The sequence below is a fragment of the Natator depressus genome, chromosome 4, assembly GCF_965152275.1.
Source record: "Natator depressus isolate rNatDep1 chromosome 4, rNatDep2.hap1, whole genome shotgun sequence".
Lineage (NCBI taxonomy): Eukaryota > Metazoa > Chordata > Testudines > Cheloniidae > Natator > Natator depressus.
The window spans coordinates 116,249,446-116,275,004 of NC_134237.1; the positions used below are offsets into that span (position 1 = coordinate 116,249,446).

The window sequence follows — 25,559 nt, forward strand, 5'->3', positions numbered from 1 at the left end:
TGTGGGAGTTGTATAACTAGCAGTTCCATAACTTTATAAAGGATTAACTACCAGGCAGTATTTCACATATATATTGAAATATATATGTAAGCACAAATGAATCTTACTAGTTTATGTATTGTTAATTGCTGATATATTGCCCACTGTTGGTATTAGGTATGTAATATTCTTGAATGAGCGGAGAATTAAAACGAAGGCCAAACATCCAGATTTGCCTTTTACTGAAATAACCAAGATGCTGGCTGCTCAGTGGTCTCAACTTTCTCAAGCAGGAAAGCAAGTAAGCCTTTTCATTATCATCTTATAGCATTAAAAGAGGCAGCAAACTAGAAGAGGCATATTATAGCAAGTATTGTATCTCTTTTGCAGAAATATATTAAAGAAGCAGAAAAGGATAAGCAAAGATATATGAAAGAATTGAAAGCCTATCAAGACTCTGAAGCCTATCAAGCTTTCTTAGAGAGAAAAGCAGTTCACAAAGTGAAGACCCTGTGTGGTAAGTTAGAGAATTATAAATGTTAATTAGTTTAAAGAAATGAAGGAATATCCCATTCATACCCTAACTAAAATGGCTAGGAAAAGAGTTCTGGGAGATCCAGGTTTTGAAAACATCTCACTGTTACTACATTTTTTTAATTTCATCAGGCTATTAATTATAGTATCATAATTATTAAGCCTTAAAATTCAAGGAAAGCAGAGATATATTATGGATGTGTCGAACGTCTCAGTTGAAGAAATATTTGGCAATGATTGTTTACGCAAGTATGTGTGATATTGTAGATTAATAAAAAGGTGCTTTAGTGTCTACATTTTATCTGATTTGCCTTTTAATTATTATTATTATTTATCATCATCTACTTTAGACTTACTGCCTACCTCCTTTAAGGCTTTAAGGCTGAATGTACTTTTAGAAACTGACAGTTTCAGAGTAGCAGCTGTGTTAGTCTGTATCCGCAAAAAGAACAGGAGTACTTGTGGCACCTTAGAGACTAACCAATTTATTTGAGCATAAGCTTTCGTGAGCTACAGCTCACTTCATCGGATGCAAACTGGCACTCCCTGGAATAAAGTGAAGAAAGGAAATAAATACTGGATTGCTAAAACAGTGCACCTCTTCTTACAAGAGAGGGGAAAGGGGCTGAATTGTCAGCAATTGTCTATCTTTACACCCTAAATTTCCCCAGCTTGTGCCTATTCTTTTTCAATTATGCATTGCAGTGCTTACAGCAGATCCTGTAATTCAAGTTTACAACTCCTTGACCCTGTATTCTGTAATTCAGATTAGAATTTTGGTGTATTAGATCAGTAAATACCGATTGCTAAATAGAATTACTTTAAGTTTCTATTGCCTGTGCAAAAAGCTCCTGAAAGAGACTGGCACTTCATTTTCATTATTGCTTGTATTGCATTGTACAGTAGTTTTGGTAGTTATCTTTGCAGTTAACACAGCAAGCTGCTTTCCGCTGGGAGCAGTTCAGTACACTATATCGGCAGTGATGTGACTTGAGCAATTTTTAAAAAAACCCTTTGTTAAAGGAATGTCATGCTATGTTTAAGATTTTGTTAGGGAGTTGTGAGAGAGAATCTTGGACACTTCCTTTCAAATCCTCTGGAGGAAGAAAATGATAGAGAGGGCAAGTAGCTATTTATGAAGATTCAGAGAAGTGTCTTTAAAAAAATACACCTTTATGTAGATCTTATGCTAGTTTGGTGTGCTTTTTAATTTTAATGTGCTTAAAAATCTAATCCCATTGAAGGGAACAAGTATTTTTCCTTTGAAAAAAACCATTAAGAATTTTTTATCACATTATAAAAGGATGGTCCCCTTAAGATTCCCACTAATATATTGTGGCAAACCTGGGCACCACTAGACCAGTTATTAGTTGAATTTTTTTTTCCAAAGTTGCTTGACTTGTTCTCTGTATTACAGTTAAAATAATAGAACTTGGTTTTTCCATCAGGAACAGTATCTTTAGGAAGCAGATCCGAGAATGAAGCTCTTGCTTTGTCAACAATAGATGTAAGTACATTGAAACTGTATTTGAGGTGAGAGTGGGAGGGAGAAAGCTGATAAGTTTTAACTAGTTAATGTCAGCTAGCTTATTTTAATAACGACATACAGTTATTAGTTTAGTTATTAGTACAGTTATTAGTACAGTATTTAGTTATTAGTACAGTTATTAGTTAATACTAAAAACTATTCTAAAAAAATGCTAACAAATCACAAAATCAAGCACTCAAAAATTAGGAAAGGCCAGAATTAAGATTGTCTTTGCAACTCTAGTTCTACCTCCTTGTGTGCATGCATGATTATGAGGGCTTCTGGATTTTGATTTTAACACTGCCAGTATAAAAAATAAAAAGAAATTGGTGTTTATCCAATGAACAGCAGAAATGGCTATTTTTATCTACGGTAGTACCTCAGAGTTACAAACTGACCAGTCAGCCACGCACCTCATGGGGAACCGGACGTACACAATCTGGCAGACCCAAAAAAAAAAAGGCAAATACAGTCGTGTGTTAAACCTAAACTACTAAAAAAATAAAGGGGAAAAGCAGCATTTTTCTTCTGCATTGTAAAGTTTCAAAGATGTATTAAGTCCATGTGCAGTTGTAAATTTTTGAAAGAACCATCATAATGTTTTGTTCAGAGTTGCAAACATTTCAGAGTTACGAACAACCTCCCTTCCCGAGGTGTTTGCAACTCTGAGGTTCTACCGTAAGGGCTTGTCTATGTGGACCAGTAATTGTTTATGACAGGGATAAAGTGCACTAATGTGTTGTGCATTAATTGTCATGTGTAGACCCAGTTGGTGCACACTGAAGGTATGTCTACACTGCACACTTCTTTTGGCAGGGTGTAGAGTACATCCACGACATGCTCCCCTGGCACAGGTATAAATAGCTGCATAGATGGTGAGGCACTACATAAGCAAGGAAAGGCATGCCTGAACCCTGTCTCTATGTTCCCTACACGGCACTCTCCTTACCCAAGCATTGCCTATTTTAGCAGCATGTCCCCCACTGCTGGAACCTTTTCCCTCCTTCCCTTCCCCATTCCCCCCCACCCCCCCGAGCCTTTCACGGATGTGTAGCTACATGCCACGGTGTGGACGCAGCCTGAGTTTCAATGCGGCGGGTAGCAACGCGTTCACAACATGTTGCCGCAAGTGATGTGCAGTCTAGACGTAGCCTAAATGTTCCTTAGTGCACTTAATGTAGTGCTGTTAGAAATAGTACTACATTAAAGGGAACTATGGAACACTTACAAAGAGATTACTCATACTAGTATATTCTGCTGTCGTAAGTAACGTATAAAATTTACATTATTCAATACAGTATATACAAAGAGAGAGCCCCGAAAAACCCCAATTTTTGGACATCTGAATAAAACTCTCAAAAATTGCTAAAAATAAACTCTCCAAAATGAAATTATTAAACCCTGAAAAACAGAAGCGCTAATTATAATAAATCTTTAATTAAATGATCACGTATTACTTTTCCCTTAGGATTCTTCCTCATTCAGTGCACACAATGGACGATGCTCAGTGCATGAATCAGCATTGCACATAACTTCCTTGTCTGATTTTAAAAAAGCAAAACCAAATTATTTTACTTGGAATTGTGGCAACATGAAATGTGCATTCACTCGAACATGGACATAAAGTTGTGACAAAAATTTATGGAAAGTAATTGCTCTATTGAATATACTCAATTGTTTTTCAAACGTACTGCTAATAATGGCTTGTAAGTCGTTTTACTCTGCATATTTGCCAATAAAGAAACAGGGCCAGAGGATGTTCAAGTGTGTGACCTGAGGTAGGCCATCAAGTTAGCTGAAGAACTAGGAGTAGAAACCATTTCTTCATACTCATAGTGCCAGTCTCTCTCCACAGGATCAAAGTGACTCTTTACATGGACTATCTTAGTCAGTTGTTCTATTGTGCATGTCGTTCTGTCACACTTAAAGGAACCTCTCTTGGCTGCATTTCTCTATTCTGGCAGCCTACTTTTTCTTATTTCATTCACTGTGTACGTGCCTCGGTGCTAATTCTGCACCATCCATTTGGATAACTGTAAGTATCTTTTTCCCAGGGTGGTACTTTACACCTGGTTTATGTGTTTTATGGCGACCCACCTTCTGTTTTAGTGACTTCTAACCCTCATTACAGCACATACATTTGTTATCATCTTAGCGCCTTGATCAGTAAAGAAGAAGACAATAATAGTGCTCTCCTTTGACATTATTGCACATTTCAGCACTTCCTTAAAGGAAGCAATAAAACCACTTAGGCCCAAATCCTCTGCTTAGACCAAGTAACTTATATCAGTACTGATGATCTCCATGAGAAAAAGTGGAAGGAATCTTGAACCCCAGGCAACAGAACTGCTTTGGGGGTGGAAGCCCATAGGAGGGGGACTAGAACACTCGAATAGCAGTGGATTCTCCAGCCTCCACTTTCACCCACTGCAGCCTCGAATATCCCCGGAGTGACAGGGCAAAGGAGCTCCCATGATGAAGTCCAGTTAAACTAATATCACTGTCCTTTGCGCCCTCTGTGCCCATGGGTCAGGATTTGCCCCGAAACCAAAAAAAAAACCCTACATAATTCTCATTGTCTTGTGAAATCTCTTTGTGACCCATGCCTTGATGGGATCTGGTTTGTATGAGGAGCAAAGGAAGTTTCAGGGTTTTTTTTGGTTTGGTTTGGTTTTTTTGATTGCAGTAGGTAATGTTTCTTAATTACTCATTATTTAGCAGATATTGAAAGATCCTTCTAATTCTCGCTATTCTGCCTCTTTCATCAAAACAGAGAGATGAAAACGATGACCTGTATTGTCGGACATGTAACCAGTTTTTCAGTTCTTTTCATAACAAGAAAGAACACCTTATGGGAAAGCAACACTTACAGAATTTAACAGGTAGTGTTAAAACTGTATGCTAATCAAGCTAGCTTGCAATTCAAACAGACTATCAACTGGTATTGGTACTAATATAAGATGGTACACATATCTAGTGCATTAAATAGCTGGCTCTTAGAGCATATAGCCTCTTCATAGCTAATATAGTAGGTGTCCCATTATAAGACTGATTTTTCTCAAATATATACTTTGTAACTGAAAAAGAAAAATCATGCTTTCACATTTTTCATTGACTGGAATTTGTTTTAATTATTTTTTAATAATTAAGTGTATTTAGAAATTAAAAACTTAGTGACTCATTTTTCTTAATAATTTTGTGAGTTTTTAATATTTTGTATAATCTGTTTTGCCTGTAGCAGCCCAGTGACCACACAAAATTCTAATTCATAGGAACGTCGGCTTATGCATCAGGCAGCTTTCAAGGAAAGGAATAATAAAATGTTCAGGAAATTGCTATTTCTAAAAGTAGGCACAAAACTCTATTCTGTGATGGCCCTTGTCATAGATGACCAAAGCAAAGAGACTCTGATTTTTGCTTGTAATGGAGCATGCTTTGCTCATCCAGGATTTTTACCATCTTTTCAAATGTACCAAGCAATCTGTTTCATTTTCTCTGACACAGTTTTCTTACAATTTCAGTACTAGTCGGAGAACTGGGATTTTGGTTTCCTACCATTGTTAGCTTGGCAAGTACTGTTCACTCCTTCCATTTGATGTGACCTAGTCTTTCCACAACAATTTTTCTTTTTGTGACACGCACACAAAATAAAAGATTAAAAAATAATGAGTAGGCAATTCCACTTTGATTTTAAAAGGATAAGGGTGTTAAGTGTGAACAGGACACTTGTCTGTCATATCACTTTCAAAACCCAAGCATTTCCTTATTAATCTATTTGCTTTTATTTGTGTGTTTGCTTTACATTGTAAATCTTAAAGCGCCCACATAATGAATGCATTATCCTTATTGAGAAAAGGAAATGCATATGGCATCGCAACAAAATAATCTTAACTCTGATAATAATGCTATTGGTTCTACAGTAATTTTTAAAAAACAAAGCACAAAACCCTCTAGGGAAAAATAAGTCGTGACATATGTACATATTAGTGGTATGTAACGCTAAGCTTCAAACAGAAGTCCATATACACATATTTGTACAAAATCAACAGTATTTTACTCTTTTTTTACTACTAAAGTACATGTATAGCAGTATTTCCAAGACAGACCGATTATAATTATTATACCAAAAATTTTCTACTGCCAATTGATAAATATATTTAACTGATACTTTTGAGTTTATACTAGAAGATGACCTCTGAAAGTGTGTTTTGAACTTCAGTGCCTATTAAAGCTCACCGATTTCAGAGATATCATGGAGAGACCTGGCTGCAGCATGCACAGCCATGCTCTTGAGTATGGGGTCTGAAATCCAGTCTATTAGATAGTTTAAGTGGGTTGTCTGATGATAACGTGCTGAAAGGCCAGCTATTCTGAGAAGCTTTATGTTGGAATTGTCTCTTTTTTCCATGATTTAACAAAATGTAAATTACTGGCTCAGTATGAATTCATAAGGTCCCTTTTACACATCAGTTTTGCTATTCTAATAAATGTTATATAATATCAGGTTATTTCTGTCAAAAAAAACAAAGTATAATCACCAAAAAAGGGGTGAGAGGAATACATCAACAGCTAACTAAAACATTGTATTTAGGATAACTGACTATTTTTCCCTGTTCTGTGTGTAAGGAAATGTTGAATGCTGTTGCATGGTAACTATTGGTATGTGGTGACTGTTTAGTGCTCACCACTGTACCATCTAAAAGTTTTACTTCATATAAAAACTTCAACTATATTCAGGCAAATCTTTGTTATTCCAAAAATGTGGAATGTGTTTTAACATCTTTGATTTTAGAAGAAGTGGTTAATTTTTGAAACCCATTTAATTGTTTTATTTATTTATTTTTGTCCAGGGGAGTTTGAGAAAGAAATGGCTGAATTCTCTAAACATCAGAAACTGCAAAAAGAGAAGGAGGAAAAAGATGAGTCAGAAGAAGAAATTGACTCTACAGATGTGTTTCAGTTTGGGGGCCTGACCTCCCAGAAGAACTTTGCTTCATCTGATTTTTGTTTTTTGCAGGAGTTTATCTTCAGACTTCTGAAATGTAAGTTGTATATTCTGAAAAATAAATTGTAGAGAGAAGTCTTTTTTTTTTTATATTAAATGCCATCAAACTGGAGCCAGAGGTGATCCCCATCACTAGGACAATATTATTCGAGGCCCATTACCTCAGTACAGCCTCAGCCTCAGAAGAAATCAGTATCCAGTTCTTCAAAGTCTAGAGTGTGGAACTCCTCTACAGAAGGTCAGTCTAGTACCTTTGCCTCGCTACTTCCTAGTATGGGCTCATACAAATGGACCTTGTAATTGAGCTGTCAGTTCAGTGTCCTCCCAGTGACTGTTGAGACTGCTACCTCGTTGGCTGCAACAGAGTGGTTATCCCTGATTCCTGCAGGTCAGCAGCCTACATCTGTTCCAAGTAGGCCAGAGGCTATGCTGTGGCTGTCAGTACTGCCTTCACCCTTGCCTCAGGCTGAGGACCCTCATCTGGGCTAGGTGAAGTTCCCCATTGGCACTGGAACACTCTAGTCAGGCTCCATCACCTTTGGGCCTGGTACCAACTCTTTACATCTTCTGGGCTGGTACCAGCTCCTCCATGCCACACTTTATTGGTGGCTAGGAAGCCATCCATTCTTCCTCCAGTATTGTGTCCTTGACATGGATCCAGTTCTTGGTCACCGTGGACCCCTCCTGGTTCCTGGAATACTCTGATTCCTCATCAGACTCCAAGGTAGGCTCTCGGGTATCCTGGTACTGAGAGTCTAGAGCTTCCTCACGTTCCCATTCCTGCACTCAGTCAGGACCTTAGCCAGAAGACTGGGATGCTTGGGGGGCAGATGTGCCTAGGGCCCAGTCCTATACCAGTGCCCTCAGTGCCCCTACTGGATGCCCAGGGGGATGCCTCCAGGTTCCAGATATACTTCACCACTTCCTGATACAAGTAGGCTTTCCAGGAGGGAGTCCTCTTCTGCCAGTACTGGGAGACCAGTCACGGTTGGTACCAGTGAGCCTTTGGATCTCAAACCCAAGACTTCTTTCAGCCCATTCCAGAAGAGTATAACCCATGCTGGACCACAAGAGCAACCCTGGGGGCTTTCACCCTTGCCTGTCATGCAGGCATCCTGCTCATCACCTGATGAGGTCCTCGTACCAGAAAGATCCTCCCAGGTACTGGGTAACTTTAAGGTACATCAGGAGCTCCTCAAGAAGACGGCAGCCTCCCTGGACATTCAAACTGTTTGTTTGATAGTCTCCATCCCACGCCACCAGGGAGGGTTGCCCTGCCCGTAAGTGAGGCCATTATGCAGCTAGCCAAAACCATCTGGTAAACCCCTGCCTCTACTCCAGTTGTGGCCAAAAGAACAGAACATAAATATCAGGTTCCGTTCTAGGGGTTTGAACAGTTCCATTTACATCCCACACCAGATTCACTTGTTGTGGCTGTGGTGAGTGAGAGGAGCCATTAGGGCAGAGGTGAGGCTATCCTCAGGGACAAAGATGCCGAAAAGCTTGACTTGTGTGGTAGAAAAATTTATTCTACAGCAAGTTCATAATTTCACATTACCAACCATGGCACTGTGTTGTCACAGTGTAGTTTTTCAAACTGGGAGGCAGTTTGGGAGGTTGCTGGCAGACTGCCAAAAGACTCCAGTTGCTCATTGCAGAGGGACGTTTCATTTCTCGATCAGTCATATGGCTTCTTTAAATGCAGCTGATTCCACAGCTAGGGCCATGGCGACAGTAGTGACTCTGCACAGATCCTCCTGGCTGCAGTCCTCCAGGATTCCAGCAACAAACAATTAAGGACTTTCCTTTCAAGGGATGTGCTCTGTTCTCATCTAAAACAGATAAGGCTTTGCACACACTAATGGACTCAAACAGTGTTGAAATCCTTGGGCCTCTGTATGGTGATGACAAAGAGGAGACAAGATATCGTCTTCAATTCCAGCCCAAACAGTAATACTGTCCTTTTTTTGTTTGGCTGACCAAGGTCACAGAGAAGAAAAACGATGCCTTCTACTTCCTTGCACTCTTCAGCTTTGCAGCCACAGGCCCCAAATTAGTCATTTTTACTCTTATGTCACGGACAGCATGCTATTTGACCGGATCTCATTGATCTGTCCCCATCTTTCTGGGGCAGGTTGTCCTTTTTCCTACGTTCCTGGCAGGCCGTCATCTCAGATAAGAGTGTGCTAAGCATGGTGGAATTGAGAGATACCCTCCAGTTCCTTTCTATCTCCACCCCTCTACCTAATCCTCTGCATAAGCACAAGTAGAGTTTCCGCAGAGCATTGGCTCTTTTTCCTGGATAGGACAAAACCCTTTTGGGTGTCTTCCCTGCTGCACATTTCTTATGCAGAACTTATGAGAGGTCATCCTGTTACAACTGAGAAGCTCTCAAAATGGATCACCAACTGCATTATAAAGTGTTAAGCTGTCAAAGGAGTAATGCCTCCTGACAAACTTACGATGCACTCGACCAGAGCATGTTTGACCTCAGCAGCATTTGTGGCTAACGTCCCAATTATGGACACCTGTCTTAGACTCAGACATTCACCAAGCATAATGCAATGTCTGCTGTATCCCAGGAGGATACAAATATAGGGGAGGCAGTTCTACAGTCCCTATTACAATGAGACTCCGAGCTCCTAGGGTAACAGCTTGGCAGTCACCTACACTGTGGACACATGCAGGCACTCGAAGAAGAACAAACAGTTGCCTTCTTGTAACTGTTCTTTGAGATGTGTTGCATACATCGATTACACAACTGACCCTCCTTCCCTGACACATCAGAGTCTACCATTGGTTCTGGTGCAAAGGAACTGAAGTAGGGGAGGAGGGACTTTGCCCGTTATACCCTCATTTTGGAGCACAAGGAACAGAGTGGTTGGGGCCACCCCTACAGATACAGCTAGGCAAAACTCTCATGCACCGGTGCACACAACGCACGTACACTACAGTGTAATAGAACACAGCTTGAAGAACAACAGTTACAAAAAGATGAGTAACTATTTTTTGTCTTTATTTCAATACATTGATAGTCGTCTGGCATGCTGTGACTGTATAGTAGTTCGCCTTTGCTGTCATATGTCTTTGTTATGTAGTGACCTCTAACTTTGAAATTGACTCTCAGTGGGCAGCTTTGGTGTAGGTAGGGTTAAGTATAATTTCAGTTCTGTTTCAAAGGTATGTAGAAAATATTACAATCTAAATTGAAAATTATTTTTTAACAGTTAAAGAGTTTGAACTTTGTGAACTGAAAAGAAGTTTGACAAAGGCATATGAAGACCAGGAAAGTTTAAAAAAGCAGCTGGAGGATCTGAAGGTAAATAATCCAATGTCTGAACACTAAGCGTGCACACAGACATGAAGGTTTCTGTTCCTTTTGTAATCCTACTCTGCTTATATGAATTTTATGGTGAGTTTTTCTGTACTCTGAAAACGTTTGAGATCTGGTGTAAATTGGCACAGTTCCATTCAATTCAGTGAAGCAACAGCAGTTTAAACCAGCTGAGGCTCTGTCTCCTTGTTGTTTTATATCACTCTTGTTGTTCATCTCTGAATTCTTTGAGGTATGTAATGTCCAGAACTGAACTGGTGCGGCCCAAGTACAGCAGAAGAACCACTCTATTTGTCTTGCCTGTAATACTCCTGTTCATGCATTCCAAGGGCCTGATCCTGCAGACAGGCATATGGACTTTCCCCCCCCCCCCCCATGGAGTCCTGTTGATTTCAGTGGGATTCTTGAGAATAAGGCTTTGTATGTCCATATCGATTTGAGTGTTGAGGCTTAGTGTGGCATTTGATTGTTTGTGACCAGCATTAAATTTAGCCAGATTCAGACCTGTTGTCAGCAGGTCAACTCCACTGAAGCAAGGAGTTCCTCATTTACACCAGGTCTCTTTTTGGCCTTTCCTTTCATGATCCACTTTAATTCTCAGGTCTTTCTTTGCTGCTCTTTTTCTATCACTTCCTACACAGTTGTCTCTCATTTTTACCACTATGTCCATTATTACTTAGCTTCTTGAATTTCCGATAATTTGTACCTGAGTTTTAATTAACTGGCTTGGTATGCTGTCTGAGCTTTCTTGTTCATATGCATTCACTTGTATTTGCAAATCTCAACCCCTTTGTAGTGAAAAAATAATTTGTCCTCCCCCTATCATTGGGCAGATTCCACTGTATACAAATGAGAAATGATGAAATTACCAGAATGACACTTGTGAATAGAACCAAAAGCCAAATAACTTTTGCATTACCATGCTGAATTTATCTGATTAGTTCAATTTGGCAAATGTGGGCCAAATGTTCAAATCTGGGAATAAAAAATGAAATTATTTTGTCATTTTTTTTCATGTACTGCTAGGTGACTGTGTTGTGTTCTTAAGCTAAAACACCTTTTGTCCAATTTTAGAATCAGCAGTTGAAGTTGGAAATGGATTTTGCATCTATAAAGGCATATAGCGGGACTTTAGAAAAAGAGTTTGAAAATTTAAATATGGTTCCAATGCTGTTCCAGTTTCATCTGCAAATAGTGGACACGAGTGAGTCAATTTTTTTTCTGTGACTGATCTTTTGTTTTACTGTTGTTCAGCAGATACCATTAAAATCTTCTGAGGTAGTTCCTGTGAAAATGACCATGGAACTTCTGGGTTATTGACAGTATGTCGACACTACAATATAACACCCGCAGCTTGCCCTCATCAGCTGACTTAGGCTACAAGGCTGTTTAATTGTGGTGTGCATATTTGGGCTTGGGCTTTGGGATCCCATGAGGGGGAAGGTTGTTTAATTGCAGTATAGACATCCCCTGACTCCAGTCCCTTGCTGTCACAGGCAACCACATCCCATTCATAAACTTGTCAGGTTCTATCTTATCTTTAGTTAGGTTGTTTGCCCCCATTATTTCTGTTGAAAGGCCGTACCTGAACTTCACTGCTCTGATGGTTAGAAAACGTCTTAATTTCCAGCCTACATGAATTCATGTACTATTTGTTCTTGTGCCAACACTGTTCTTGAGCTTAAATACCCTCCCCTGGTGTTTACGCACCTGATTTATTTGTAGAGAGCAATCATATCCCCTCTCAGCCTTCATCTTGCTAGGTTAAACAAGCCAAGCGCTTTTAATCTATCGTAAGATGTGCTTTCACTCACTTGGTCATCCTAGTAGCCCTTCTCTGCACCTGTTCCATGTTCAAGAAAGTGAACTCAAACTGGGTGACCAAAATTATACGTAGTGTTCCAAATGAGATCTTATGAGTGCCGTACTCAATAACATTTAATACTTTCCTATCTCTACTGGAAATATCTTGCCTGATATATCCTAGGATCATGTTTGCCTCTTTCATGCTAGCATCACATTGCTGGCTCATAGTCATCCTGTGCTCGACTAATATACCCAGGTCTTTCTCCTCCTTTGTTTCTAACTGATGAGTCCCCAGCACGTAGCTGAAATTCTTATTAGTTCCTAAGTGCATGACCTTGGCCTTCGTACTATAAAATTTCATCTTACTTCTATAACTCCAGTCCTCCAGGTCATTCAGTTCCTCCTGTATAATAATCCAGTTTTTATACATTTAATCTGTACCATGTTAATTTTATATCATTCTTGTATTTTCATCAAAATGTCATGCTATGCCAAGTCAAACGCGTTACAGAAGTCTAAGTACATTACGTTAACACTTACCTTTATCAACCAAATGTGTAATCTCGTCAAAAAGATTATCAAACTAGTTTGACCAGATCTGTTTTCCATAAAACCCAGCTTCATTTGCATTAATTACCATTCTTTCTTAACTGAGTCCTGCATCAACTGCTCCTTTATCTTGCCCAGGATCAATATCAGGCTGACAGGCCTATATTTACCCAGGTCATCCCATTTACCTGGGAAGTTAAAGTCTCCTGTAATGACACAGTTTCCAGTAGTATTTATAGCTCTAATAATAATATTAAAGAGATCTCTATCCATATGCAAATCAAGCCCTAAGAATCTGCTATAGAACGTCTTTTACAATCCTTCACCAAAGTGATTTTGATCCAAAATAATTCTGTTTTACCCACGCAATCACTTCTTATTTCATAACAGTCTACCACATTATTGATACACAATGCTACTCCACCACCCTCACTTTTACTTCTTTCTCTCCTGAGCAGCACATACCCTTCAATACCTGAATAACAGGCACGATTGCTATTCCATCATGTTTCTATTCTTTCAATATCTGGTGTCACGTCCTGTACCGCGTGTTCTGATTCCTCCATTTTGTTGTCCAGGTTCCTTACCATTGTTGGACAAGCATCATTCTCTCTGACCTCACCCTGTTTCTAGCTGGATTCATTATAGTCCTTTTGCTTCCCATGCTCAAGTGTTCTGAATTAAAGCTGGAATAGTTACCACAAGGAAACGAGAATTTAAAGCCCTCTGGACTGGATCCCACCATATCTTACTGAGCTTTTAACTGTCACGGTTACCAGGCAACTGCATCTCTGACCCCTCCTGATTTCTTCTTGCATACCCCATCCCTAAGTCCCAGTCCTCGAGCCATCCCCTCTCTCTTGGGGTGGGATCATGTGATTTTCCCCAGAGCGGGTCCTGGATTGCACAACCATGGTTTCCCTCCACATGTCTGACTTATGTCAACACCCTGCAATTCTGTTCCCTCTGAGACAGTGACAGTGGTAAGCAGTGACCCAAAAGCCACCTTAAAGCAAAGCATCATTTATTTAGGACAAAAGCGATTAAGAGAAGACCATCTTAAAAACAATAGGACACACTACACACATCTAGCTTACCAGGTGTTTAAACATATTCTACCTGGGGACTCTTCCGTAGAGCCTCTCTCTGTCAATTTGTCTCCCTGTAGAATTCACTGACGCTCCCTGGAGAGCCTTGGCAACTCAATGACCCCTTCACAGGAATCAAATCACTTTTTAGCTGTTTGTAGCCCATTTGATTCCTAGCCTGGCAAAACAGCTGTGTCACTTCAACCTAGAGACTTGAAGTATGCCCTGGTCTCATAATTGACCCTGATATTTGCTGCAAAGTTGCTTATCTGGGACCATTGTGTATTGCCATCTTGCTTGTTCTTCCCACAGCCCCCCTCTTAAGTTAAATCAGTGCATTCATACAGGAAAGTTTTAAAACCTCAGTGTACAGTAACTTCCCCTTACTGACCAGTGTTCATAACATTATTGCATATCCACATCTATCACACTGACATTCTACGTACTAGCTCACATTAGTAGGCACACATCTTCAAGGCATGTTGGCATACCAAGTTTCTGCCTTTATTTTTGCCTCTGCTTTTCTGAGGCTCTTGATATCCTGCACAAATATCACAATATTAGTGTTTTCCTCCTTTCAAGAAAAAGGGTCTTGACTTTTTTTCTTTTCCAAAGGCTTTTGTGCACATTTTAATATTTTCGTGTCTATTTCTAAGTGTTATGAAACAGCTAGAAAACTGCTGGATAGACACCATATAGACACAAAATTATTAAAATGTATTCATGTAATAATGAAGTCCATAGCTGTACATTAGCTATATGAGTGGTAGAACACAATATTTTTTAAATCTGGCATGCTAGAATTTGAGATGTCTTTGCTGAGGACAGATAAAGAATGCAGATTGACCTAGAGAGAACAGAAGTGCACAGAACTGAATAGCGTAGAAGTATGGATAGAAAGTTAGGAAACAAGGTTCATCTTGGAAAAATTAATCTTCCTGGAAAAAAATTACCCAACCATCATATGCTTAATGGGGGACAGCTCCTTGGAAAGCAGTAATGCTAGAAAAAGATCTAAAGGTGATAATGCACAGCAATGCAATATAACAGCAAAACAGCCAGTCTATGTGTTGGGTTGCATATACGCAGTGGTATCATGTACCAAGGAGATGATAGTCCCCCTCTCTGCACCAATGATGAGACCACTCCTATTATATGGAGGTAGGTCAAGATGCTGATAAACTAGAAGGAAGTCCAGAGAAGTTTAACTAAAATTCTTGAGACTGTAATGATTGATGTATGAAGAAAGAATGAAACAGCTAAACAGGAATAGCATGACTCTTAAGACAATAGAGGTATATTATAACTATGTACAAGTGTTTGTAAAGTATAAAAAGCAAGTAAGGAAAGAATTGTTTTAGGGTAGTCTCAATGGTTATAACTAGAGCTGAACGGATAAAACTGAGGAAAGGAAAAAATAGGGTGAATATCATGTAACAGTTTTTGGTAATGAGATCTGTTAGACTTTGAAATAAACTTTTAAGGAAAGACAAATTGATAGAACCCCTGTTGCTTGTCACCTGACACTAGACTAACAAAATACTTAGGGTGAGATCCAGGCCTCATTGAAATCAATGGCAAAACTCTCATTGACTTCAGCAGGACAAGATCTGCCCCTTAATGTTCTGTATGCAACAATCCTTGTTGCCTTCCATGGCTTAGATAAGTTAACCTAATAGGTCGTCTCCTCCATTTCTAAATTCTATGGGTTAAATACTGAAATCCTTAACTCAGGCAAAATGACCCTTGACTCCAAAAAGAGCTCTACCTTCAGGATTTAGCCTTATGGATACTTTCTTAGTGATAGAAATTACAATATGCTAAAAGCCGAGGCCTGAGAGCTATTTTGATGTGTGGTTCCCTTTGCTCACAACTGAACTTGATGTCTGAATCTTCTCACCTTTCTTTTTTTAAATAAGTACTTATAATAAGGGTTTTGCATTAAGTGAGACTATGCAGCCCTGTACTATGTTAAGTGGCTATATGAAGTCATTGACACTTCAGAAACAGTCAAACGATGTGGTTGCTTCATTACATATTTGAATTTCAAAGACAAAAAAATTGAGACAGTGAGATGATCACTAATATATAACAGACTATTATTTTTGTTACAGTACATTCAAATAGAGCCTTGAATGGAAACATCTGTAGTTATTAAATCTTTTACATTTTTTTATATTTGCAAAGAACAGCTCAATTTTTCACCCTTTTTGTCAACTGGGAGCATTATTTCCATATGAAAATAATTTTTCTCCAGTACTTATTCAAATTACTTTGCTTACCGCTGCTCTATTTCCAAATTTTCATTAACTTGTATCCAGCAGTGGCTCCTCACTTTAAACTGGCACCATGTTAATATTCTGCAGTTGCATAGAATTGAAATCTAAAATGTACCAGTTGTCAGGTTGTTAATAACAAAAAGTAGCTGCTTTTTAAACATGCTTGTTTAGCATGAAACTAAGTTACAATTATTTGTTTTGCAAATAGTATTGTACTTGTCACCGGCATAAATAAAAAGTGTAGCTGGAATTGTGGTTATTTGATTTAACTGTTCCATCTGTATCACTTGCCTATCTGGGATGAAAATCTAGCATTTTTTCTTCCTTCAGAATACTTAGCACAAACAACCATATGGTGTTTGTTGTTGTATCAGATATGAAACTGTGAAAAGTTCCCTTGCACTAGTCTTGCCTCCGATGACCAGAAATGGTACAAATATCAGATGGCAGATCCTCAGCTGGTGTAAATTGTCATACCCGTTGTCCGCTGGAGATAAGATACTTTATACTAGTTGCAGAACTTTCCCCAGGATGTGTGAGAGAAGAGGGATTGCAGCTGGGAGGCAACTGGAGAGGGAGCTTAAGAGATTTTGTGGGAGGGAATCTACAACTGGGATGAGGATGGAGTGAGGAACCTGTATTTCAGAGGCAGCTAGGGAAGAATTTGAGGCAATCGTGATGAAAGTAGATGTGAGGGAAACTGGGAGACTTTTGAAAAGACAGGAGGGAGTCTGCATCTGGGGGAAGAGGTTTGGGGACCTCTGCATAGTCCGGAATCAGGATCATTGGAGAGGTAAGTGGGAAGGGTGACCCAGGACACTTGTATGTGGGAGGGCAGAGAGGAAGTGCAGTGAAAGAGCCTTAAGAGCATGTGGATGGAGTCAAGAGACAGCTGGAAGTGGAAATAGATAATAGAGGCAGGAAGCAATTTCTCAATTCTTGCTTCGTGATCAGTAGAACACATTTTCGGAAATGTATATCGAAGGGAGACAACACTGGCACAGGGCAGTGCTGGAAAATAAAAAATAATTTTAAAGAAACCATTCTGGCTACTGTTTCAGGCAGTGGGAGAAAGGAAGTAAGTGTCTGTAATTTACACAGCAGCTAGACTCGGCTAAGAGAGCACAATAAAAAAACCTCATATCTAGATGGACAGAAGAAAAAACAAGATATTTTAGAAGGTATCCATAAATTGGGATTTTCAGAAATTCAGATTACTATGAGAATTACAGGTCAACTCCTACAAGTGCTGATTTAGTACTGCCCCCTCAGCAGCTTTGGCTAGTGGTGCTCCAGTTATTAACTAAAGCTGCCTCCCACTTTCTGGGCAAAATTTCTGAGGGAATGCAGTGGCAAGAACACCTTCTGCACTCGTGCAGGGGGTTTAGTGTGTGTAGCTGAATGATATGAAAGAATAATTTTGTAATTTGTTAAGTTCTACATCTTGAAGGCTTACAGAATGTTGAAAGTATCAATTTGTATGCTTGAGTATTGCATATTAAGTGCATAGGGTACAAGATTCGATGGGTCTAGAGTACATTAATCTTCAATTTCTGTTGCTTTCTGTGCAATGAGACAAGTAGTCATCCAATTTTTCATCAACTCTTTTCTCTCTCACCATAGCAACACATGCATAAAACAATCTGATCTTGTTATAGAAGAGTGGCTTTGTCACTGAAGAACATTGTATCCTTTCAAAGAAACAGCAGCTGGCATTTACACCGTCTTGTTTAATGGCTCTGATGTCTTGAGGGCTGAAGGAACCTTGGTCCAGAAACTAACATTCTCCCCCTCACTCTCAGCCTCCTGTCATCAGTTGTTTTGCTTTTGCAATCCAAATGTGAGCTTCAGAAAGATGAAGGAGAATGTTCCATATATTAAATTCCAAAAACAAAGTTAATACAGCATTGTAGTTTGGATATTCTTTCTTATGTATATTTAAAATATCAAGTTACATTTCCCACCGCAACCATAATTTGTATGAGTCCCATTGAGCACGTGCAGTTAGCTACACAATATATTATATAAGGTGGTAAAGTTTTCTGCATTCATATCGTTACACCCCAATTCAGTGAATTACTGTACTTAAGCATATGCCAAATTACACATGTGAGTATTCCCATTAAGATCAATGGGACTCATTATGCAGGGAGCTAGGCATGTGCTTTAAATACCTTGCTGAATTGGAACTATGCAGTATGGCAAAGGTAAAGTTGTAACAGGATCCTTAGATTGGAATTTCCCTACTTTTGAGCAATTCAGATCTTAGCTACAATGTTTTATTAGAATTGTTTTGATTAAATTTAATGCATTGGTTGTTTTTAAAAAAAAGCACTATGGGAGAACTATGAGTGCATGTTCAGAACATTTGTGCAGTGTTCAAAAGAATACACTGAACATTTGCTTTGATAACTGATCAAATTCATATAAATGCATTATGTATATGAGATTCAAATAAATGTACTGAGTATATTTATCTGTATATCTACAGGTATGTATGTACAGAGAGAAAAAAATACAGCTTTTACTGCAATGTGCACTTCTCCAAATCTAAGCTTGTTTTGGATTTTTTTTTTTTTTTAACAGAGAGCAAAATTTAAGATTTGAAAAGATGGGAAAATGCTAACAAACATCATCCCTCTTCCACGAATATCTTCCCAAGTCTTTATTATTTTTAGGTAGCCTTCTGTGTTCAAAGGGTTTTCTTCAGAAACACACAAAATATGACTGGTATTAAATGATTTACTGAATATAATTATTTTTGTTTATGGCTGTTTTAAGGTAAACTCAATCATATAAAACTAGTGGTTGTGTTTCATAAGCTGTTGTGTTAAAGTAATAAATTGCAGTCACTTTATATTCTCCTTAACCCTGAAGCATAAACCAATATACCCTTTCAGCTAATGCTGTAAATTACACTCCTCTGCTCTGAAGTTTGAAAATAAAAATAGCTAGGATGGGAAAGATGTGTATGATGATATGGTCTTCTAGGTTCTTGCAAAAGTCTTTACCAGGATGGCGACTATAGGCATTTGAGGGAAGAATAAATCAGGACGCTTGTTTGGTCACAGTCACAGAGTTCCTGATGGATGGAAGGCTCAGAATGTACTGTGTACAACTTCTGGACCCTTTTTTCATGTTATATTCAGCAGAAAGTATTTGTGAAGCTTTGCTCCTATATAACCTTTTGGGGGGAGCGTGAGTTGAAGGAGAATGCACTGTTAGGTTCTACTTTCATAGGACTTACAGAAATTACGACATGATGGAAAACTGAAGGTACAATTCTGGGATGGATTCTGCTCACTGAAAACCCACAAGAACATTTGATATGACATGTAAATATGAAGCATAAAATTGTGATTTGCTTTCAGCCCAGCTGTAAAGGTGAAGGGTGTTCTTTAAAATCTACGTTAGATGATGTTTTACTGGCAGAACTTTGCAATTGCATCTTATTGTAGAAATGACTTCTAGTCACAGGTGTCTGTATTACTTGTTTTTATGATAATCATGTCATCTGTCAGATTTTGTTTTCCTAACTGTAAAATGAGGATACTTAACTTGTTTCGAGGATGTTGAATATTAATTAGTTAATGAACCCAATCCTGCAAAATTCCTGCTCATGTGAGTAATACTATTGATATCAAAGTGATTCCTCACAAAAGTAATGGCTACTCATACAAGTAAGGGCTTTTCAGGATAAACACTAAGTAGAAGTACTTTTATTAATTTTATAATGTAATAGTACTCTTTTCCTTTATTAAAATTGTTTTTATAGATCTGGTCTGCAGCACTGAGCATATACTATGGGACAAATATTACAGCCCTTACTCACATGAGTATTCACACTTAGTAAAGGCTACTGTGTTGGCCCCTGTGTATAAGAAGCACACTGTTAAATTATACCCCAAAAAAATGATATTGTGTTAGCAGTAACAGTATAGAATAGGGGGGAAATCTAGTATACTGCATATTAAAATGTTTCTGTAATAAAAGGTCTATTTTTCTGATAGACCTGGTCAAAAATGAGATGCAATTTTCATAACTTTGACAAAAAATTCATCCTGTGGCTTTTCATTGGAATTTCTTTGAAAAGTTTCATCGAAATGGTGAATTTTGAAAAAGTTTGACCATCTCTATGTGTGATGGGTGAGACACATAATATTGGAGGCTAATACCATCTCCTTATTTAATTGCAATGGGGGTGTGTAGCGTCTTCCAGCATATCTCTGGACATTCAGTTCTAACTCTACAGTATACTTTAATTGAATTTAAAAAGCATCATGATACTCAACCAAAAAAAGGGGGGGGGGGTTACTGTGTAAGATCACTATTGCAAGTTGCTGAGCTGTCTAAAACCCCATTGACTTCTGTGCAAGCTGGAGGTGGTTAATACCTCTTGGGAGAGAGTCAGCACCTTGCAGGATTGGAGACTGAGATCTCAAATTGACATCAGGGATTGTTTCCTATTAAAATACTGTTTTAGAAACAAAGCACCTGTAATATCCCAAACTTAGATAACATTATTTGCCTTGTTTCAGAGTAGCAGCCATGTTAGTCTGTATTCGCAAAAAGAAAAGGAGTACTTGTGGCACCTTAGAGACTAACAAATTTATTTGAGCATAAGCTTTTGTGAGCTACAGCTCACTTCATCGGATGCATTCAGTGGAAAATACAGTGGGGAGATTATTTGCCTTGAGTTCAAAATACAATGCACTTTCTCTGATACAGAAACAGAAGATTAAAATGACAAAGGACAAGTCCTCATCTTAGTTTTGCCCCCCTGCCCTTTGGACAGGAAACCTGCCCAATAACTCCATCTTGTGACTGTTCTTATTTATTGGTGCCCCGTTCAGTAGGTATAACATGGTCTTTGACAGAAAAGCAAAAGGACCTTTTCCCTTCCCCAAGGTGTCTACAATATAATTATCCATTCAAATTTAATTACAGAATGGCTAAATTATTCTTAAACAATACCACTGTGTTTTCTGGTCTTGCACATGTAAATAACCATGGATTAAAGTGGGTTCATGGGGGGGAAATGATGGTCTGGGTGACAGAGCAGCTGGCTGGGACCTAAAAGTAAAGAGAGCAGGTACCTCCACTCATACATAAGGAATTTTATTTGGCCTAATTGAGGTGCTGTACTAGTAGGAATTAGTCCTTGTGTGAATTGTTTGTACTTTGCTTTCATTGTTTAGACAGTTCAGTGTAATGACTTTTCCCCAGAGACTTTACTCTATTACAGGTTTTACTTCCCAGTAGAGGCTTTTTCAAGCAAAGTTTTGTCTCCAAGGTTAATGCTGGAGGAGGTTTTCCCTTGGGACACTCCAAAAAGATTGGGGCTTTAGAGCCGGGAATGAAGAAGTTGAGTTAACCCAGTTAAATCTTCCAGGAGGCGGTTTCTGTGTGTCTGGAAACCCCTTTTTTATTGAGAATCTGAATTAAATATGCTGGAAGTAGAGGAATTTAGCGTGCAGTATTTTGTGAGTTTGTATTACTAACTGTGTGTGTGTGCACACGCGCGTGCATAATAAACACTTGTGCACTGATTGGTCTTTTTTCTTTGGGGACTATTTAATTTTCCTCCATAAGAGAATACCATACACTCAAGCCTCCACATCTCACCTGCCTTCTGAGGCCCTCCCCTCATTTCTTAAATAAAAAAAGTTGTAAACATTCAGTGCACTGCACAGATTTGTTACTTGTGTGTGTGTTTGCTCATATGATGTATTCCATATGTTTTGCAGATAATCTAGATTGTTGTTCTTTGGTCAAGGACCATGTCTTTCTGATTGTTCTGTAAGATACCCCACTCCAAAACAATAATCCATTCAAATGGCATGGTGGCATCATCAGATAAAGTTTCTGATGTAAGTATTACCTCTATTGTAAAATAAAGGAGTCTGCTGTTTTAATTTGATAACTTTAAAAAGAGCAATTTATATTTTTAATGAGGGAAAAGTTTGCTCTATTGTAAGCATTAACTCATAGTATATGTGTAAATATTAAACAGTTTTATTATACAGGTGAAAAAGGGATGTGAATTATCCATACTTTATATAAATAAGACACTGTAGGTATTTATTCTGTCCAGTGTCAGATTATTTGTAAATATGCAATAAACATTTGATCATTTTTTTTGTCCTGTTACTTATTCTGGAAGTGTTCAATTTGTGCCTCTCCTCTCAGTGAGTTATGCTCACCTGGACACTTCAGTGACAGATCTGCCCCAATTTTGTAGAACCAGATGATTCAGGGGCACATGAGGCATTTTGCGGGGTTCTTTTGAAGATGTGTGCCTGTGCAGCTAGACACCCTGTTGGCACACAGCTAAGGCTAATATTTTGTCATGGATATTTTTAGTAAAAGTCAGGGCCAGGTCACGGGCAATAAAGAAAAATTCATGGATTTTTTATTCATAAAAATTTTTTATTCATAAAAATATCCATGACAAAATGGAGAGCCACTGGGCAGTTGCTGAGAGCCTGGCTGGGAACTTCGGGTGTCCCCCTTCACCTGTGGCTCTGAGCTGTGGGGTCCATCCAGCCACCTCTGGCCAGGAGTTCTGGCGACAGTGGGGGTTGCCCACAGCAGCTTGGAGTTTGGGGGGGCACAGGTACCTCACAACTCCCTGAAGTCATGGGCTCCCTGACCTCTGTGACAAAATTGTCGCTTTATTCACAACACATAACACTCCTCTGATGCTCAGCAAGATACTGAGTGGTGCAGTTTCAGGATAAGAGATTCAATCTGGGCTCTCTGCACTCTTCCAGTTGCAGTTTTAGAGCATGGGGAGTGGGGGGAGAACAGATCAGTGCTGTCACTCCCTGCACTTCTTCCTGAAAGCTGAGGAGGGAGTGAAGATTCATTTAGCTACCCATATGTGGGTAAAATGAGGTTAAAGGACTAGCCAAAGATCACACAATGAGTCAAAGGGAGATGAAGCCTGGAGCAGAACGCAGGTTTGCTGCTCTAACCACTAAACAATTCCTCTGATACAATTTGGAAATCATCCCCTGATACACAGCAAATAAAAATACCTACAATGAGGTAAAGGGGAGAATGTAGAAGATACTTCAGCTAGTGAAAATTTCCTTGCTGTTGTGTGCACCTTTATGCTTAGTAAAAGTATTAATGAAAAACAACCTCTACCAGCACTTGTAATCTATCTGTGGATACAGTGACCAATCTTTTCATCTGTTGTTCTGTGCTGCATTTGTGTAATTTTCTTATAGGGTCCCAATGAGGCCTGCTGGCAACATCTACTACTTGGCACTTAAGAAGAGGCAGAAAGAAGATGACCCAGAACTGCCAGCTGGAATATGCACTGCTGCTTTCATTTGAATAACCCACAGAATGTTCTGTTTTTTTCTTTTCCGCTTTTGTTTCAAGTGACCACTATACTTCATTGTAATAGATGCTTCCTGAATAAGCTGGGGGTGGTGTTTAAAATGGGGGCTGTCTTTTGGGTTTACGGAAGAGAGAAAAACTGAAAAAAAAACTCACTCAAAATAACTTTCTGTTCTGGCAATAAAGAGATTTGAAGGTTAATTGAAACAACAACACATCCCTAGCCTTATTTTTCTATATAGTCTTTAATCTGTATAAACAACTGTATGAACAATTTGTATACACAACTCTCTTTACTATGTGTTTTCGGTAATAAGTTAGATTGTTGTAAGATGTATCTAGCTCGGTTCAGAGTCTGAAACTTTCTGTTGGAAGTTTCATTTCCCCCATAAATCTAGGAAAACACTCTGATACACCTGGTGCAGATCAATGGAATTGTAACTACTTAGACCACAATTTGAGTTTGGCCTTTTAAGCCCATGTTAATATGTAGGTGCATCTTTTACTGTGGATATATAAAATCCCCTTTTTCCTAATCTTTGGGATATCTGAGCATATTGACTTGGTGGTTTTGTTTTGTTTGTTTTTTTAAAGCTAAATGGCTGGCAAAATGAACAATTTACATGTGGGGTTTTTTTTGTGAGCGCTACCCAGTGTGGTCAGGGATCTAACCGGCAGCATCTAACCCTCTCTCTACTGGATAGGGAAGGAAAGTGGCTCTTACACCCCACCCACTCTTTTGAATGGCATTATTAGCAAGGGAAAAGCACGAACATTTTTAAACTTGTGCAAGGCTGAACCTCAGCCGAGGAAGATTGTGCTCCCACTTTAGGACATTGGAGGACTTTGTGAAAGTGCTGTGAAGTCCCCTACCATCAGTTACAAGAGCTTGAATGTCATATGTGGCAATGGGTCTGTCCTGAGTCAGACTATTCCCTTGAGAAAGAGTAGGTGTGAAATGTCTAACGTAGCATTTTGTCACCACAGTAAAGGATTCCATCCTCCCATCAGGAGCACTTAGATGCCCATGGAGCCCACAAGACTTCAAGAGTTGTGTTTACATTAGAAAATTAAAAAGAACTATCAGTTTCATTAGTTCTAACCTTTGGTATTAAATAAATGAACAATCACATTGCCAGATGCCCTGGCCTACTGCTAGTGACTGCAGTTTTGCTTTAGATTTGCTTGTTTGTGAGATAAGACTTTAAACTTAGTATGACAGTTAATATGTTCACCCAAATGGAATGCAAGTACATGAATAGGTCTCTCTGTGCCACAGTTCCCCACCTGTAAAATGGGGATAATAGCACTTCCCTACCTCACAGGAGTTCTGGGAGGACAAATACACTAAAGAGCATGAGGTGTTCAGATACTGTGGTATTAGGAGTCAGATAAGTATCCAAGAAAGAATATTTAGTAATGTTTATCAAATCATTCAGTAGTAGTAATAAATCTCTTGATAACTGTAAGAAGAATATAAATAGTTATCTTAACTTTAGCCAAGAAATTGTAATTCATTTCACATCTTTCATTGTGCAAATGGATTGATTTTCAATACTACTTGGCTTGACCTAATACCCATTTTTCTTTTTCAAGCAATATTCCCCCGTCCTCCTCATACTAGGCTTTGGACTTCAAAGCTTACATTAAGTCCTGAACGAGCCAAGGCATTGAATGGAGCGGATGTTCTTTGGGGAAAGTCCACTCCTTCCCTGGGACAGCCAGTGCCCATCTTTTAACATGATCCCCCTTTAGTCAATTATTGTCTCCAAATGGAGTTTCATCTAAGTCCTCACCCTGAAAGATGATGGTTTTGCTGCAATGACTTGAGGGCAAGTTGGTTCAAGTGAGGGGGAAATATAAGAATTTGCATCTCTCCATCTATGATACAGACAGCACTTCCCCTACAAGTGAACAATTATTCATTCTAATTAAACAGTTACTAATTCTAATTAAAAAGAAACCTAAATTGTGGATCTCAGTTACTCAAGTTTTGTTTTAAAACAAATGTTTTAAAGGACAAATTTAATAGAAGTGTACTCCTGTGTTCTGGTGTACTTTTTTGTACAGATTTGCCTTCAAACATTCACCTTCTTTGTTGCAAAAT

At 38.9% G+C, this 25,559-nt stretch overlaps 1 protein-coding gene across 7 annotated transcripts in view; it reads left to right on the forward strand.

Moving 5' to 3' along the window:
• Positions 1 to 23,628, forward strand: part of LOC141986789 (uncharacterized) — a 36,934-nt gene extending 13,306 nt beyond the window's left edge. The window contains exons 6-15 of one of the 7 annotated variants that reach the window (XR_012639364.1): positions 157 to 280; positions 370 to 496; positions 1,962 to 2,020; positions 4,815 to 4,923; positions 6,892 to 7,083; positions 10,274 to 10,365; positions 11,455 to 11,584; positions 17,726 to 17,788; positions 18,980 to 21,972; positions 23,338 to 23,363. Coding sequence is in view for 3 of the 7 variants with exons in the window: in XM_074951710.1 (XP_074807811.1) it covers positions 157 to 280; positions 370 to 496; positions 1,962 to 2,020; positions 4,815 to 4,923; positions 6,892 to 7,083; positions 10,274 to 10,365; positions 11,455 to 11,584; positions 21,850 to 21,905 (889 nt within the window). In the remaining 4 variants the exon portion in view is untranslated. Of the gene's footprint in view, positions 1 to 156; positions 281 to 369; positions 497 to 1,961; positions 2,021 to 4,814; positions 4,924 to 6,891; positions 7,084 to 10,273; positions 10,366 to 11,454; positions 11,585 to 17,725; positions 17,789 to 18,979; positions 22,329 to 23,337 lie in introns of those variants that run through there. The other 6 variants (XR_012639365.1, XR_012639361.1, XR_012639362.1 and 3 more) reach the window with 6 other exon arrangements.
• The last annotated feature ends 1,931 nt before the right edge of the window (positions 23,629 to 25,559 follow it).